Here is a 17,194-nt window from a genome sequence, read left to right on the forward strand (position 1 = left end):
CATTGCCCAAACTAGACTCTAGGCCCTGTACTTTCCTAGGAACATATTAAAATGTACAATTCTCAAAACACCTCCCACACCCAAGTGTCTCACACTGTAAAATAAGAACACAAGAAAAACACTGACTGGTCAGGTTGCTGCTAGAGAGCCTATTGCTGAAATCAAACTAGAAACACAGGTTGTGTGCTCTGAAAAGCTGCAGTTTTGCATGGTTTCACAATATAAAATTAAGGGGGGGAAAAAAAGGAACTGTTTTGGCTTTGTGATAGGGGTACAAGACTGTTACAGCTTTTAGAGACATTCAGGACTTCTGTTTACTGAAGAAATCCAAAATTCTTGAGGTTGCTTCTCCCTCTTGTGGCAGAAAAATGGAAGCTAAACCTTTCCTTGTAGATTGCATTTATATGTCTTTAAAAAAAAATGTATACCAAAAAGTAAATGTGCAGGAAATAAGTGCCTAATATAAAAATAAAGAGGAATATTCTAAAAGGAAATAAAATATACAAGTATTTGTTTCTAAAAATGTTTTAAGTGTACCAGTGACATCCCAATATTAAAAAGATATACAAGAAAAAAAAATATCCTGAAAAATCTATAACATTTCTTGATGACAAAACCACTTTCAGTGTGCAGTTACTTTCTTCAAAAAGTATTTATTCAAAGTGTATAAGAAAGGAAGGCAGTAATCCTCATATCAGGCAGGGATGTTAGACATCAGCAAGCAGATGCGCATTGGCGAGTGGGTAATGTGCAACCACATTAATTTTCTAATCAAAGTGAACTATAAGGGCCGTGTACTGTGCAGCAGCTCAAGGGAGCATATGGAAAGCTCCAATACGTGCGCAATATCAGTTTAAAAAAAAGTGTTAAATGGCTTTCAAAATTGTCCTACCCAAAATAATTTGGGAGTAAATAGCAATTTAAAATTGTTATATTCTGCACTTTCCAGAAAAAAACTGTTCAATGCAGATAACAGCTTAACATACAGAATCTATTAGAAATATAAAAACTTTGCATAAACTAAAAAATACCAAACATACATAAGCAATTTACATACAATCACAAAAAGTAAACATGCTTTTACTCAGATTTTTACTCGTAAACTTGCTGGAAAATCCTTGCCTTTAATTTTTTTTTCCTAAATCTCAAATCTGCTTCCCTTCGCAGCTCATTTGTTAATGAATTCCATAAAACTGGGCCTGCATAACAGAGTAGCCTGTTCCTAGTCTCCTAGAGCCTATAAAACTGGGAACAAGTAAAGGCTCAAGCAGCTACATATTTACCCAAGTAAGCTGGCAACCTGAAACCTTAGCTACACCGAAGGAGGGCATTCAAAAGGCAAACTTGTAGTCACATTAAGGAGGCGTCATTTCCGGGGGACATGTTTAGGTTGCAGAAGTAAAATGTTCCTCTCAAGAAACAGGTGTACTCCCAGCCAGTTTCAAAGTGAAAGGTAGGTGTGTATGGGTATCGGCCCTGTGAGAACGCGATCACCTCCGATATTGAGCAAACTCCTTCACTGAGATCAGTGAGGGGTAATCTATGTTGAGGTTAGCACCCCACCCCCCAAAATCATTTTGAGACCTTGTCTCCTATGTAGGCATGTACTCTTTGGAACTTGTGGCAAAGTCCACAGGTACAAAAAGTACCCATGGTCTTTGACCGAATGCAAATGGTTTGAAAATTGTTCCCTGAATAGCTTTCATAGCTGCTTCCCTGAACCATTATGTTTGGAAGAGCCACAAACTGCAGCAATATCTGGGTGGCCCATGAGGATAGTGTGTGCGAGGCAGTTTGTGTATCACTAGCAAAACGTGCTTAGCAGCATTGTTAATAGACTAGGAAAGATCTGTATTGTCAACAGCATCCCTGAAAGCAACCACCTTCTGTTAGTCCAATACCTCTAAGGAGGTTTCAGTAGAAGTCCAAAGAAAATGGATGTAAAAGTAGCTCTTCAAAGGCACCTTGACAGAATAAAAAAAAAAAAAAAAAAGTTATTTACCTTATTCATACTGTCCCATAAATCATCACTCTTTGTGGATCCATACGGGTGACTGTGCAGATAATCCACAATGGCATGCCAAAATACTTCCTCCCAGAGGAAGGTTTTAAGCATCAGCAAAATGGAGGCTCCCTAGAATGGACAGAATTAATAAGTCTTCACCACTCTTGTAGACTTGGTCAGTAGGCGCACTCAGTCTTTACAGGCTATACATCTTGTAACAAAAAAATAAAATCGCAAGTGCAGTTCAACTCAAATAATTCAATCAACCTGGAACATTTTTCCAAAAACCAGCATATGGTTAAAAGTTGGGCATTTTACAGCATCCTTTCAATATGCTATTTCTAGGTTTTCCATTTCCCTTCTTAGAAATGTTGTTACATCAGGGCATTAAAAGAGAAAAAGTAAAATACAAAGACGTACAAATTCACCTATACAAAACGTGTCTGAGTCTGCTACTTTCCACCAGTGCTGACTGATGGAAATCATTAGTGCATAGGCACAGACCGGTATTATTACGAAGATGGCTGTCGAGGTTCTCGGTGGTCAGAGGTCTTGGCAATAGCAATAGTGCTCACGAGTTTCAAACCTCAACCAATTCAGTCATTTTCCTGAGTGCTCAAGGTTCTCTGCAGAATCATTCCTACAATACCAGGAGTTCGTGTTTCTTAAGTAAAAGTTTAGTCCTAAGGTGCATCTTTTGATTGCAAAGTGAAATGTGATTTTTTTGCTATTTTAAATTATTTGTAAAGCTGCTATCGACCTTTGCTCATCTGCTGCTATTCTAATGTCCTGTAAACCATTTTGAATAAAATAAAATATGACTGCTCAATAGCTAGCCTGAAGATCTAGTCCAATTGTGCATGCTGATAAACATTTACTAGCCAGACAGCACAGTTTAAAGAACAAAGGGCAGAGAGTGGTAACACCAAGGTTAGGATCCTGAACTTCAAGAGCATCAACTTTGTTAAAATGGGGAGACATTTGCAGGGTGGGAAAACCTTTGTCTAGCAGAAAAGATCGGCAAAACTAGAAGGAGGAATAGCAAGGACTGCACATCTTTGTTAGAAAAGTAAAGAGGAGGAACAAGTAAAAGAATCACAGAGCAATTCATAGGGGTTTTTTTTTTCTTTCTAAAAACAGAAATTGCAAAACATGTTATCGGTTGGTTTAAGTCCAGTCCCATCACCATCTCTGGGTACAGTCATCCTTAGGGGAGCTGGTGGGATAAATCCGAGGGGCGCCCAGTCCTGTCATGGTAACCCGGCTCCATGCCACCACATCTCCCTGTGAAAGAAACCTTAGTTCCCGTTTCTTAAGAGCACCAGCAGGGCAGAAGCTGCAGTGGCCCATGACAAAGACATCTGCCCTGGAAGGTACAGTATCCCACCTCCCCTGGGGGTAGCGCAGGGTGTGGAATGGCCCTGGCAATAGGGTTCAAGTGCCATGGCCCCTGCTTCATCCTAGGGTCAAGCCTGTCCCTCGAGCTCGATTCAGAACTAAAGTGAGATTCTGTGAAAGCTTTTGTGAATTGGACATTCTCCAACTCAAAATACAGGAATTCCAATTTTACCAACTAATGTGTGAGGAGGAAGTCCACTGATGTTGGGCAAGTTCAGAAACTCTATTGGATGCAAAGGTTGATGATTATTTCTTTTTTATCATCCCAATTTTGGGCTAGATCCATAAGTTCCCTGAGAAAAAACATTTTGCTTTCTAGCTTTTATGTAGATGTACCTATCCTGAAAATGTGACTGCTATAGGTTGAGTAGCTCAGGTGATGACATGTACACAGACAAAGTAAACATAAAAGCAGTTTTTTTTTTGTTATAGTTTTCAAAAGAAGTGATTGCAAAAGTAACAGCAAAAAGATTAGCATTTTAAAAAGGTATAAGGGATCTCAGAAAGATGACAGGGAAGGAAGTAAGGACAGCAAAGCTATGAGCAGAAGCAAAAGATAGCTAAGGCTTTGGTAAAATAAGGTGATGAGACTTTTTAGGAATGTCAGTGAAAGGGCATGCAGAGGTGGATTATAAATAGGGTTTCTGATTTTAGCGGTGTTTTTTGTGGTGCAGGTACTATTGTTGGATACCTTTTCTGGTTGAATCAAATACATACATTTGTGCAGCAGAGCAGCTGAGTCGTCAGTGGGGAAAAGGCACAAAAAACAAAGTGGAGGATCCAGGGTCCTCAAAAGAGGGGTGAGAGAGTACTAGGGGGAAGTGGGGGTTTTCTGATGTTTATCTAATAAAATGCTTTTTTTTTTTTTTGCATCAGGGGTGTTTTATCTCTGTTTACCGATTAAAACCTAATCAGAAGCCTTAATTATAAAATGAGGATTGTACGGAGAATAAGGAAAAAGTAGAAAAGCTACACACTTGTCAGATGTTCACTGAAGGAGAACTTGCAGCAGCACCGTGCATGGAGGTGATGTAGATGCCACACAATTTACAAAACAGAGTTGACAACCAGGGGGGGCTGGATGGGATGCATTCAAGGACAGAAAAGGTAGCTCAGAGAAGTTTTAAAGGGTTCACTGATCTTTTGGGATGGAAGTGTTTCCCATGGAATGGAGAAGGGCGGATACTGTTCCACCTCATAAAAGTAGAAATAGGGAGGCGTTTGGAAAATACAGGTCAGTTAGCCTCACCTCAGTGGTGGGAAAACTACTAAAGGAAAAGATAGTGAAGTATGTTGAATACGGCAGGAGACAATTCATGAGGCAGCATGGTTTTGTCAGAAGGAGATCATGTCAGGCAAATCTGATCAATTACTTTGACTAGATGACTGGCGAATTAGATCACAGACGTGCATTGGATGTGATGTACTAGGATTTGATACTGGCTCACAAATAAACTGAGCAGTCTACATGCAGGCCCCCACAGTGATGAACTGGTCAAGTGATAAAGAGGGTAGTGATAAATGGAATTCACTGTAAGACCTGCACCAGAGTGGACGCCCACAAGGAAGACGACAGAATGAGAAGTAAATGAGCGCTCAGTTGTCTCTGTAGCAAGACCTTTTAGCATCCTGCTGAGCTTTATCCCTGGAACTGATCTGCCACACTCACTGCTCAGAGTGTAAAAAATGTTTTTATGGTGTATTGGGAAATTTACCAAGTTTTTGAAGCACAGCCACAATAAAGGCTAGATTAATATTTGCAAATGGACAGAATTGCTTCCGGAGATATTAGTAACTTATTTTTCCATAGTACTGACGCATAATGTGATTTATCTTCAGTGTTGATTTTACATGACTTCCTGTGGCTTTTGATGCAATCATGACCTTTTGATTATGTGATTTGTGTTTGCCTGCCATGGTTCTTGTTCGTTTCCTTGTTTAATTGTACTTTTTCTGTTACTGTGGATACACCGCCTAATTTACCGAAATCTGTCAACTGTCAGCATACCACAAAATTCTGCTTTATCTTCCTTTCGCCCTTTTATTCCTCTTTGGTCTCCCTCTTTCATATCATACTGTAAGTATGCTGATACACAGCTTTATTTATCCCTTCCTTCAATTCATCTCTCTTTACGCAAGTTTCCACTGGTCTTTCTAATTTCAGAATGGAGATCTGATCTTTTTTTTTTCCACTGTTAAAGAGATAAAAAAAAACAAAAAACCCTCTTTGGCCCCTGAGGATGAGATAATGTAATAAGCTGTGCGTTAGAACTGTGGACTGCGATTAGGCACAGTGTTTAGTCCTGGGGGAATTATGCGCTACAAAATTTACTATTGCTAAATTCTGCACAGAAAATGGCATATATGAGACAGCAGCATGCTGTGGCACGCGCGCACCGTTCATGGCAAAGATGAAGGCCCCGGCGTATCCTTTGTGGCAAAGATGAAGGCCCCCACGAGCTGTGGGACACGCTCCGCTCATGGCCTAACATGATGGCCCCAGTAAGAGTGAATGTGTGTGAGGGGGGAGGTGAGGTGAGAGCGCGCGAGAGGGCAGGGCAGGGGAGGTGAGAGAGCGCGCGCGAGGGCAGGGGAGGTGAGAGAGCGCGCGCGAGGGCAGGGGAGGTGAGAGAGCGCGCGCGAGGGCAGGGGAGGTGAGAGAGCGCGCGCGAGAGAGGGCAGGGGAGAGAGGGCGGGGGGGGGGGGGAAGAGAGCGCGGGGGGGTGTGTGTGCCGGAGAGAGGGAGCCTATATGAGGAGATTGTGAAGGAGTGTGTATGTGTGAGAGAGATTGGGAGCTCGTGTGTATGAAAAAGGGATCGTATGTATGTGAGGGTGCTAGCCTATGTGAAGGGATTGTGTATGTGTGAGAGAGCATGTGTGAAGGGGTGCATGAGAGAAAGATATAGATGACCTGTGTGAGGGTGTATGTGTGAGAGAGACATAGGTAGCCTGTGTGAGGGTGTATGCATGAGACAGAAAGGGAGCTTGTGTGGGTGTGTATGCAAAAGAGGGACCCTGTATGAGGGGATGTGTGCTTGTGAGAGAGGGAGCCTGTATGAGGGTGTGTGTATGTGCACTAGAGAGGGAGCATGTGTGTGAGAGAAAGAGAGAGAGAGAGGGAGCCTGTGAGGGGCAGTACTGAGAACGTTTCTACGCTGTAGTCTCATCCCCTCCCACCCTGTCCCCTTGTTTCAACAGGGGAGAAGGGCCTGGCCCAAGGGCAGAGTGAAAGAGAAGGAAGGAGGCATCCTAGAGAACAATCAGAGAGCTGTGATTGATGGGGAGAGGAGGTAAATGCTAAAGAGCGTGAGTTGACGAGGGGTGAATGCCAATAGAGAGGATGAATATTAGGGAAAATAAGGAGGTTGAATGCTGGGGGGAATACAGGAAGGGAAGGTGAATGTGGTTTATTCCCCCATCTTCCTTAAAACAGCAATGTAAACTTGGGTTGTCTGAAGTGATTAAAGACAGGGAGGGTATGGGAATGTATGATAAACACGTGGAAAAATGCAGCAGTACATTACCTGGGGGGAAGGGGCATGGAAGAGGGCCAGAGTCTGTGAGAAAGAAAACCAGAGGTGATGAGGGAGTTAGGGTGACAGCCAGATGGTGAAGTGGGGAATGGAGACAGAAAGTGGTAACTGGGAGAAGGGTGTTGTGTGTGTGTGTGTGTGTGTGTGTGTGATATGATGGGGCTATATGTATAACAAAGAACGAGAGGATATTGCTGGAGGTGGGGGGAGAAAGGTGATGACAGATGGGTGAAAGTGAATCAGAGAGAGGAGAAGGAGGGAATAATTGGGAGTGAGGGAGTCAAACCGGAGAGGATGGGAGAATGTGAGTGGTGAATGAAATTAAATGTTGATAGGATGGTGGGAGTCAGATAGTGGAGATGATGGGGGGAGCCACCCCTTGATAGGGGGATGGCGCGTGAGAAAAGCACTAGAGGGGAGATTTGGAGAAATGAGGTGTTAGACCAGGGAGAACTAGAGTGATAGATGAAAGACAGAAAAGTGAGGGAGAAGGAGGAATGAGATCCATGTGTGAGGTTAGAGTGAGAATGGTGATGAAAGGGAGAGATTTAGAGGTAGAGAACAGAGAAACAAAAGAGAAGTGAGATGAAAAAGATATCAAAGAAAGGGAGGATGTGATTAAGACAGGAGGGAGAAAAAAGTAAGATGGAGAGCTTAGAAAGGAGTTAGGAAATAGACAACAGCAAATCAGAAAAAATAGAGCAAGACCAATGCAAAAAGAAACACCATCCAGAGAAAGGAAGAAAAAAAAAGCAATTTATTTTCAGTTTAGGAATTGGAATATATAATGCTGTCATCTAGTAGCTGTATGGCTCCTGGAGTCAACATACAAGCCCTCTGCATGCTTTGAGGGCTTGTAAGTATCAATGTAAGTATTACCCAAAATGTTATTCATGAGCTATCATGACCACAGAGGTGCCTTGTTCAAATGTCACAGACATTTATACCCGAAGAGGAGTTTCAAAAGCTCATGTATAATACATTTTTAAATAATTTATGCTAATCCAGCAAAAGGTTTCAAAATTTGTCAAGAATTCAATGACTGGAATGTAAATTTAAGTTACTGCACGTTCTATGTACAATTTACTTTTTGTTAAATGGAGAGGAGGTAGAGTGATAATTTCATGAAAATAGTGAAGAAAAGAAATTGGTAGTACATCATAGGATCATGTAAAAATCAACCAGTACTGTGTATCCCCTTGGCTCTTTACAGTGTGGTTAGTGTCAAGTTTTAAAGTTGTGCCAATAAAGTCAGCAGGATTTCACTAACACTAGGGTCCTGTGTTTTTGTAACATCACTCTTGGGAAGGGGTGGCTGATCGTGATTATAGTTCTGCGGTGCAGTATCAGGAAAATTATCCTAACCAGACCCCTTTTTTCGTTTGTTAATCGAAGGAGCCATTTTTCTCAAATTTTATAGCAAAATGATAAATCTAGCGGTAAGTTGGTTGTCCTGTAGATCTTGAACTTATCCGGCTAACTTTAGGAGAACTCGAAATATATTCAGCAGCATAGCCATGTTGCTGAATATCTAGGCAAAGTTAGGCATATAAGTTTATCTAACTTGCCAAGCTGCTCAGCAGTTGAGTATGGACCTCTTCAATTCTTCTCTCAAGGCTGGATATACTAGGATTTCACCCCACCACCCTAAGCAGACACAAATGGGAGGAAAAGCCTTAGTACATCAGGTCCTTAGTCTTTAAAATAAACTTTTGCTCAAGTTTTTAAGAGTGGCTGGCCATGCTAATTGATGGGCCAGTTGAGAATGGTCAGAGAATTCCTGCTATCAGCTCAAATTCTTAACATGAGCCACTGTGGTTGGGCTGAAGATTCCACAGATTCTTTAGCAACTTAACATAATTTTGGAGATTAATAGTTCTAAATTGTAACTTTCATTATAGCCCCATTTTTAAAAAATATATTAAAATTTTTTTAAACTGTTAAACCTTTAACAGCTTAATTTTCCATAAATTATGGGCAAGGACAACCATATACAAAACCAACTCATCCACCCAAAACTTTTATAAGCCTAGACCACTGCATTTTTCAAACAAACGTCTCCATTACTCTATGAATAAAAAAAAAGAGCTTAGGTGAGTCAGCCTATGCCAAAACAGGTGTCATAAGAACATGCCATACTGGGTCAGACCAAGGGTCCATCAAGCCCAGCATCCCGTCTCCAATCCTGGCCTTAAGAATCTGTCTATATAGAAATTTCTGTCTAAAAACTCAGAAATATGAACAACATTGCCTGCTCAATTTTTCTCTTTTAGTAACCAGGTTACTACTACTATTTAATACTTCTATAGCGCTATTCAACCATTTACAAGCACTATATAAAAACATGGAAGCTCTGTTCAGTAGAGTTTACAATGTAATCAAGACAAACATACAGGTCAAAAAAGACTTTGGGAATTTCATTTATTAAGACAATGGTAAAAAACTAAATGAAGCTGTAAGTGGGACAATCAGGAGTTAAAATTTAAAAGCAGCCTCAAAAGGTGGGTTTTTAGACTAGATTTAAATAAGGCAAGAGGGGAGCATGGCGCACCAGTTCAGGAAGTCTTTTCCAAGCACATGGTGCAGCCCGGTGTTGGGAATTGGCGGTGGAGAAGAGCAATGATAAGAGGGACTTATCTGATGAGCAGCGTGCACAAGGAGGGATGAAGAGAGATGAGAAGAGAGGTAGTGAACAGCTGTAGAGTGAAGGCCCTTGTAGGTGAGTAGGAGCTTGAACTGTATTGCAGGAATGGATAGGGAGCCAATGTAGTGATTGATAAGAGGGGTTATATGGATGTAGCGACTTTGGCAAAAGATACTTCATACAACTAAATTTAGGACAGATTGTGCTGGCGATAGATGACTCAGTGGGAGACCTATGAGGAGCATGTTGCAATAGTCTAAGCAGGAGGTGATGATTCTGGTAGTGTGTTCAGAAAGAAAGATTTTGGAGCTGTATAGAGAAAAAGGACACATTTTGGCAGTGTTTTGAATATGTGTAGAAATGGAGAGAAGGGAAAGAGTCATCGAAGATGATTCCTGATTCCAAGGTTACAGGTAGAGAGGATTGGAGTTTGACCGTATTTATTCCACAGAAACAGAAAGGAAAAAGAGGGGAAATGGATTTGAGGGGAAAGATAAGGAGTTCTGTCCTGGCCATGTTGAGTTTAAAGTGGCAGTGGGACATCCGGGCAGCAATATCAGACAGAGATCTGGGACTGGATTCCTGATAAAATTTCTGATGTAGAGCGGTAAATCTGGGAATCTCAGTATAAAGATTGTATTGAAAGTCATGACAGGAAGCTAGATCACCAAGGGAATTAGTAGAGAGAGAAAAGGCGGCCAGGACAGAACCTCGAGGTACATCAATTGATAAGAGGGATGGCAATAGAGGAGGACTCACCAGAGGAAATAAGAAAGTGTGAAGGGAGAGGAAAGAAGAAAATCAAGATTGGACAGAATCCTGATATCCAAATGAGAACAGAGTATCACGGAGTAGGTGGTGATCAACAGATAGGTCAAGGAGGACAAGGACTGAGTAATGGCCTTTGGTTTTAGCCTTAAATAGGTCTTTGGAGACTTTGGCAAGGGCTTTTTCTGTGGAATGGGAGAGTGAAAACGTGAGTGGAATGGATCAAAAATGGCTTGAGATGAAGGAAGTCAAGAACAGTGTGAACAGCACATTCAAGTAGTTTGGAAGCAAAAGGGAGGAAGGAGATGGGATGATAGTTGGCAGGACAAACAGAGTCCAGTGAAAGTAGTTTTGAGGAGGGTGTGATCACAGCATGTTTGAAGGTAGCAGGAACAGCAGCAGTGGTTAAGCCATACATTGAGGATGTGACAGATGGAAGGGATAATTGCAGTAGAGATAGAGCTGAGGAACTGGGTGGGAATGGGGGTCAGATGACCAAGAGTGATTTTGGAGGAGAAGATGGGCAGTTTCTTCCATTGTGACTTCAGAAAAGAAGGAGTGTGTGGCAGAGGCCAGGGGAAAGGTAGAGGAAGGAAGTTGGAGAGTGGGAAGTAGAAGTGACCTTCTTGAGAACTCAAGACTAATTTTGTGACCTTGCCATGTGCAACCTTTTGTTTGGGGGGGGGTGGGGGGTGGCTGTTTCTCCTAGGCCATAAAAGAATTTGTTAGTCAGGGCTACTCTTTCCATCCTTCCTTCTCTCTACAACTCCTAGGGAGTGAGTTCTTTCTTTTGGGGGGGGGGGGGGGGGGGGGTGGGAGGAAATCCTTTGTGGCCCAGGTGATGGAGAGTTTCTCCTGATGTGTGGGTATCTCATAGCTGCAAGTATTTCTCCTCAGGGACAGACTGGGTGTTCAAATTAAAGTGTGATGTTTTGGAAATAATCAGTAATCACTGTCCCACAAAAAAACAAAAAACAAACAAAAAAAAACTTTCCACAAATGAAACTGTACACTCAAAGTATTTATATTGTGTCTCTGCTGAAGGTGCTTGTTTCCATCTCTCTAGCTCCTGGAGAGGAGCTTGCCACTGTTTCCTCATCTGTGTGCAAACAGCCCAGTAAGTTGGGGAATCCTAGGGGGGGGGAGCCCCATGCCACGAAAAGATCCCGAGTACAAAGTTCTGTCTTTTGCTCACAAATTGTGTTCTGATCCCTTTAGGGTGGAGATCTGGTTGGGAGTCTCCAGATCTTGATGTTTCAATCCCTTCTTTCCTTCACTCTGTGTGACCTCTATGAAGAAAAGTCTGATGTTTCTAGTCTTGACCAAATTTCTTTATCTCCTTCCTCTAAGTTGTGAAGAGGGGTGGAAAAAAAACCCTCCACACTAACAAAAAAGGGGGAAAAAATCCAAATTGCTCAAATCCAAAAACCCTACCACTGGGTAGTGCTGCCACTGGTCTTGCAGGAGTAGAGCACTGGCTCACGTCTCCAGCCCCTGCTCTCTGGATTGGGGCTTGTCCATCGCCAAAAGCACAGGGTGTTTTTCCCAGAATGAGAAACCTAATTCAAAATCTAACCAAAATCTCCAAAAATCTGTCTCTCTTCAAAATTGAGGCAGATCCTATCAGACAGGGAATGTACTGATGAGGAATCTCCTCTGAACACAAGAAAAATACCAAGTTGGGTTAGTGGGGCCCAACTCAGCAGGGTGAAAGGAAACATAACTCTTACTCTTCAAGAGCCAACTCAAAATTACCACATTCTCTCTACCTTCAGCTCCACATTATGCCCTTGGGATAGCCACAGTCAGTTCATTGAAGAAACTGAAAAAGGAATGGAAAATCCCACTATGCTGTTACTAGTCCCGTTGGTAAGGGACCTAGGGTCAGCCACACATGGAAGTAGCCATAGTTTGCGTAGATTGAAGTGGGGGAGGCAGGCAGGCAAAAGAAGTTTGAGGAGAGAATTGAGTGTGGCAACAAGACCGAGAGGGATGGATGCAAGAGTTTGTTAAATGGATCTAGTAGTCTTGCTTGGCAAGTGCAAATACAGATTGGAAGGCGATCTGCATGAATCTGAAATGTTTGAAATCAGCATGTGCACAGGATTTTAGCCAGAGACGTACTGCAGAGCAGGTACAAGAATGTAAGAAGCAAATTCTAAAGGTGAGCCAAGGCTGGGGTTGGTACGCCTTACAGGATGGATAAGGGGAGGGGCAAGATTGTCAAAAGCAGAGGTAGAGGTATAGTGTTGTAAGTTAAGTCCTGTACATACCAGACATTTATAACATTTATATACAGTTTTATACCAATCAAAGATTGAACAGAGCGGTTTACAGCATAAAAATAAAAATCAAAATATAAATTAAAATAAACTAAATATAAAAGATAGAATAAGAATACAAATAATATCTTGATCAATAAAATTAAAATCTCTAAAAGGAATAAACTAAGTGGCCAGTCTCCTTATCTTCCTGTATCTATAGCTCCTTTAATTGCAGACAGAACACTCCCTATGAAGGACTTACTACATGGAAGAATTCATTTGTTGATTTAAGGAGGCATAATGTACGATAAACTTTCTGAAGTTGCTAGAATGCAGACTGTGCCAAAAATGGGATAGCAGAGTTGCTTACCTATAACAGGTGTTCTCCTAGGACAGCAGGATGTTAGTTCTCACACATGGATGACATCATCAGATGGAGCCCAGCACGAAACTTTGATCTCAAAGATTCTAGAGCTTTCAGCATGCCCTACTGAGCATGTGTAGCTGTAGGTTCTCACCCTGCCCCCCAGGCAGAGTCCCTCAGTCCATGATATAGCTAATACACGGAGAACCCAACTCCCAGAGGAAGCGGGAGGGTTCGTGAGGGACTAATATCCTGTTCAAGGAGAACACCTGTAATAGGTAAGCAACCCTGCTTTCTCCTAGGACAAGCAGGTTGGTAGTCCTCGCATATAGGTGAATACCAAGCTACAGACTGTGAACAGGACAAAGCAGTAAACTGCACAGTGCTGGAGCACTCTCTCTCTGTCCTTTGTCTGCGAGGCAGCCAAGCTACCAGGCTGAAGAAGAGTTGGGTTCTACGAAGAAAGCCAAGAAAAAGACAAACAAATCCTAATACGTAGTAGGGATGCCTGAAGCAGGGGAGCAATCAGAGTGCAAACAGAAGCAACTTCGCATCAACGGAAGACAGTACTAGCAGGGGTTCTGACAAAAAACAGTGGACCAAGATCCTCCTGGATACAGGAAGGACCCAGAGATGAAAACAAGAGAGACTAGGATGAAAACTACAGAGTTTCCTTCAGTGTGAAAAAAACAACCAAAAAAAAACACTGGGGTCCGACAGCCCTCCAGAAGAGACTGTCTACCACTGACAGCCAAAGGTCTGGGAGAAGAGTGCCCAGGTATGACTAGTAGGCCAAATGGGCAGAAGAAATCCACGCCATTCTTGAAAGAACAGCAGCAAACCACAGCAGGGCCTGGAACAGACACTGTGTGCTGAAGCATCAGATGTAGCTGAATGAGCAGCATAGCGTCAAGTGGTTTCTGGGGATGAGACAATTCCTGAAACTGACCTGTAGCTCAAAGCTCCCGAGCAGGGAGGTGAGATAGGCCTGAAGCTCACTCAAGAGCACCTGTCAGAACAGGTTCATCTATCCTGACACAGGATTGCGAGGGGAGCAGGAAGGCCTTTGGCCAACCTAAATGAGAAAGAAAACTAAGGCAGTATTGGCCAGAGAATGGCGAAAATAAGTGGAAAAATGTGGTCCATCCTTACCTGCAGGTAAAAAGAGGTATACCACGGGCGCCTTAGCTTTACCTTCCTTCCCCTTGACAATCCAATCTGAAGTCAGAAGGAGGCAGACCGGAGGACTGCCGGGAACAAGCACAAGTCGCCTGGTTGTCTATCAACCCCAAGCGAACACCTCACTGCCTAAACCAGCGGACACAGAGTGATTATACCAAGGGAGAAACTTCCCCTCCTAAGGGAGCCTGTGGCCCAGCAATGGACAACGTTGCATGACCCAGGACTTCTCTGTCCCTGAAAAGGGGAAAAAACAGCTTGCATGCTACTGCAAGCAAAGGACAGTGTCTCTATGGTGGAGATACTTGGCCCCCCCAACTCCCTCAGCCATGGACATGGTAACAGGGTGAAAGGCACAATCACCCAGTCAATGGACTGAAACTCTCCTAACAGAGGAGGGTTCCACAGGCAAGAATGACTGACGATAGCAATCCTTAAGGAGGACGCTTACAGAGTCCAGAAGATTCCAAACTGACTCCCGAACGAGGAAAAAACCTGGAGGGTCACCTGGGAGCAACACTGGATAGGCTTCTTCATGGATAGATCTGTTGCGGTCTAAGAGCACCCAAGGGAGAGTGGTATTCTCGGGGCTGATGCCAGTCAGAGCAGTGCCATCCTTTGTCCGGGAACGGAAACTAGGGACACCCTTCGAAGAGGTGCACAGTCGGACATTGAGAGGGGGAAACCCAGACAAAAGTCTCCCCTTCCAGAGGGGAGAGGAAGCAGCGGGATCAGGGCCTAACAACCTCCCAAAGGAGAACTGAGGCACAATGAACCAATCGCTGAGGTCCAGACGTGACCAAACCCACCCACAGGCAGCCAGCCTTGGATAAAGGTGGTCACCACTGCAATCCCCAGAAGGGCCCCAGCTAAAGATGGTCCAGTGACCGCCGATGCCGCTCCCCGGTCCCTGTCCTCCAAGGAGACACGCCGCTTTCAGAGGCTTAGGGCTCCAGGTCAGAGAAAAAAAAAATTTATCAGGGACAGAGGCACCAGGGACTGTTCCACAAGAACATGGTAGAGGGCGAAGACACATGCCTCTGCTGAGAAAGGAGAGGATGCTGGAGCCACTCTCATGATGTCCACTCACCTCAGAATCTGACCAGGAGTCACAACCTGTTGTGACCTCCTGAAGCAAACAATACCCCCCCCACCTCCAATGCCCAAGTGACAGAGGGCTGAGAAAGTGTGCTGGGTGGACTCATGCTGTGGTAACCCATCCATGATCCTGAGCGTCAAGCTTGTGGGAGAAATCCCATGCCCCAGTGAAAACCAAGAACCAAGTGCCTGAGTCAGTGTCTACATTCTGCCCCACGACCAAGCACAAAGTGTGTAAGGACACCTCCCCTGCCAGTGCTCTTCAGCACTATGCGGTACAGATTTACGCAGAGGCTGAGACCATGCCAAAAGATGGCAGAACACTAGTGTGGCTGAGGACTGCACAGCCAGGGAGAATGCTGCCTGACAGCAACCGATGCCCTTGGAACAGATGCCTAATCTGTCCCAACTGCATCACCACAATAGCTCAGCGGATGTGGACAGGACAGCGCGACAATGGGTGTCCCCAGCACCACTGGCACTCTGGGGTAAGGCACGGTTGAGGGTGGCGGTCTATGGCACTGCCCTCTTCAGTTCTGAGAACGCTCCAGGAAGCGGCCATTGAGACTGCGGCGGAAGCAGCTCACCTGCGAAACAGACAGGGAAATGACTGCAGCGAAGTCCCTGGCAAGCGCAGGTGCTTATGGAGGACTGTGGACATGTCCTGTGATCTATAAGCCAGTTTGCCAGTTAATAGAGTCCACTCCTGGTGTCACAGGTTGCCCACAGACTTCGATCGCTCGGGGGACCCAGATGTCCGAAGGTATGGACCAAAGAAGCAATGGGGGTTTGAAGGGAGAGGCCTGCAGCCCCCCAACAGGTCATCGATATCAAAGGGAACAGACTACCACTAGTACTGACAGCAATTTCTCTTGGCTCACCAATTTGTCCGGTTTTTTCAACGCTTCGAGCTTGATGGCCTCGCAAGCATTAAGGCTAATGAGAGCCTTGCTAGTGCCCATTAATATTGATAATGTGCACATCTTGGTGGGGCCCCCAACACTGGGATCGTTGGAAGCACAGAACTGCCCCATCAGCCCAGTGCTCTGTAGTGGACAACACCCAGGAGCTCTGAGGGCACCGGGCCACTGCATACTCAAGTAGATGGTGACCCCTGCGTTCGATCCATAAAAGGCCAAGAACCTCTGACCCCCCAAAAGACTGCAGGGGCCATGCAGGGGCTTCAGAGAGTCCTGGCAGTTGACAGCCACAGTGGTGACAAGGTGCTCAATGGCAAATCCAGTGCCTGGTCAGTGGAGCTCGATGTAGTCATGGTGGTAATGAAAGGATTTGATAGTCTGAAGGCCTCTCCGGTGGCCCCACATCTTGATGGCCTTGAGGGTGTCAATGGTATTGGGGCAGCACCGCATTGCGATTGGCAGAGGTCATGCTGGCACCAAGGTCATGCACCTTGACAACTTAGTGGGGGTCGACAGCATCGAGGGGCTTGCCACCGCTTTTGACCTCGCCAGCCCCTATGAGTGGCCATTCACGCGCCTTGATGGATCAAGGGAGTTAATGGCATCGAGGGTCCCGCAGGCATCGAGAGCGCAGCAGCATGGATGGTGCCGCGGTCACCACAGCACTGAGTTCAGTGAGGGTACAGAGGCAACGAGAGCTGCGAGGGTCCCAACCATGTCAAGCACTCCAAGCCGAGGTGTCGAGCGCATTGGAGGCGTAGAGGGCACCGTGCCAGGGACTGAATGCCCCGAGGGCACCGTGCCAAGTGAATCGAGTGCCCTGTGGCATTGAGTCCATCAAGGGCACTGAGGCATAGAGGCCTCGATGCCCAAACTGGTGCAACGAAACTCCAGTTCCCACCAATGCAGACTGCAACCGAAGGCCACCATGGCTCGTGGGCGGTCATGCACCTCAACGCAACGAAGGTGATCCTGGACCTCAATGGCGTTAAGGGAACCATGGTACCCAAAGATGGGCC

General features: G+C 44.7%; 1 protein-coding gene across 1 annotated transcript in view; it reads right to left on the reverse strand.

Moving 5' to 3' along the window:
• The window catches only part of LNPEP (leucyl and cystinyl aminopeptidase), a 215,028-nt gene that overhangs the window by 79,221 nt on the left and 118,613 nt on the right, over window positions 1-17,194 (reverse strand). Inside the window, exon 11 of the mRNA XM_029572844.1 lies at window positions 2,003-2,134. Coding sequence (XP_029428704.1) covers window positions 2,003-2,134 — 132 coding nt within the window. The remainder of the gene's footprint in view (window positions 1-2,002; window positions 2,135-17,194) is intronic.

The sequence above is a fragment of the Rhinatrema bivittatum genome, chromosome 1, assembly GCF_901001135.1.
Source record: "Rhinatrema bivittatum chromosome 1, aRhiBiv1.1, whole genome shotgun sequence".
Taxonomy (NCBI): Eukaryota; Metazoa; Chordata; class Amphibia; order Gymnophiona; family Rhinatrematidae; genus Rhinatrema; species Rhinatrema bivittatum.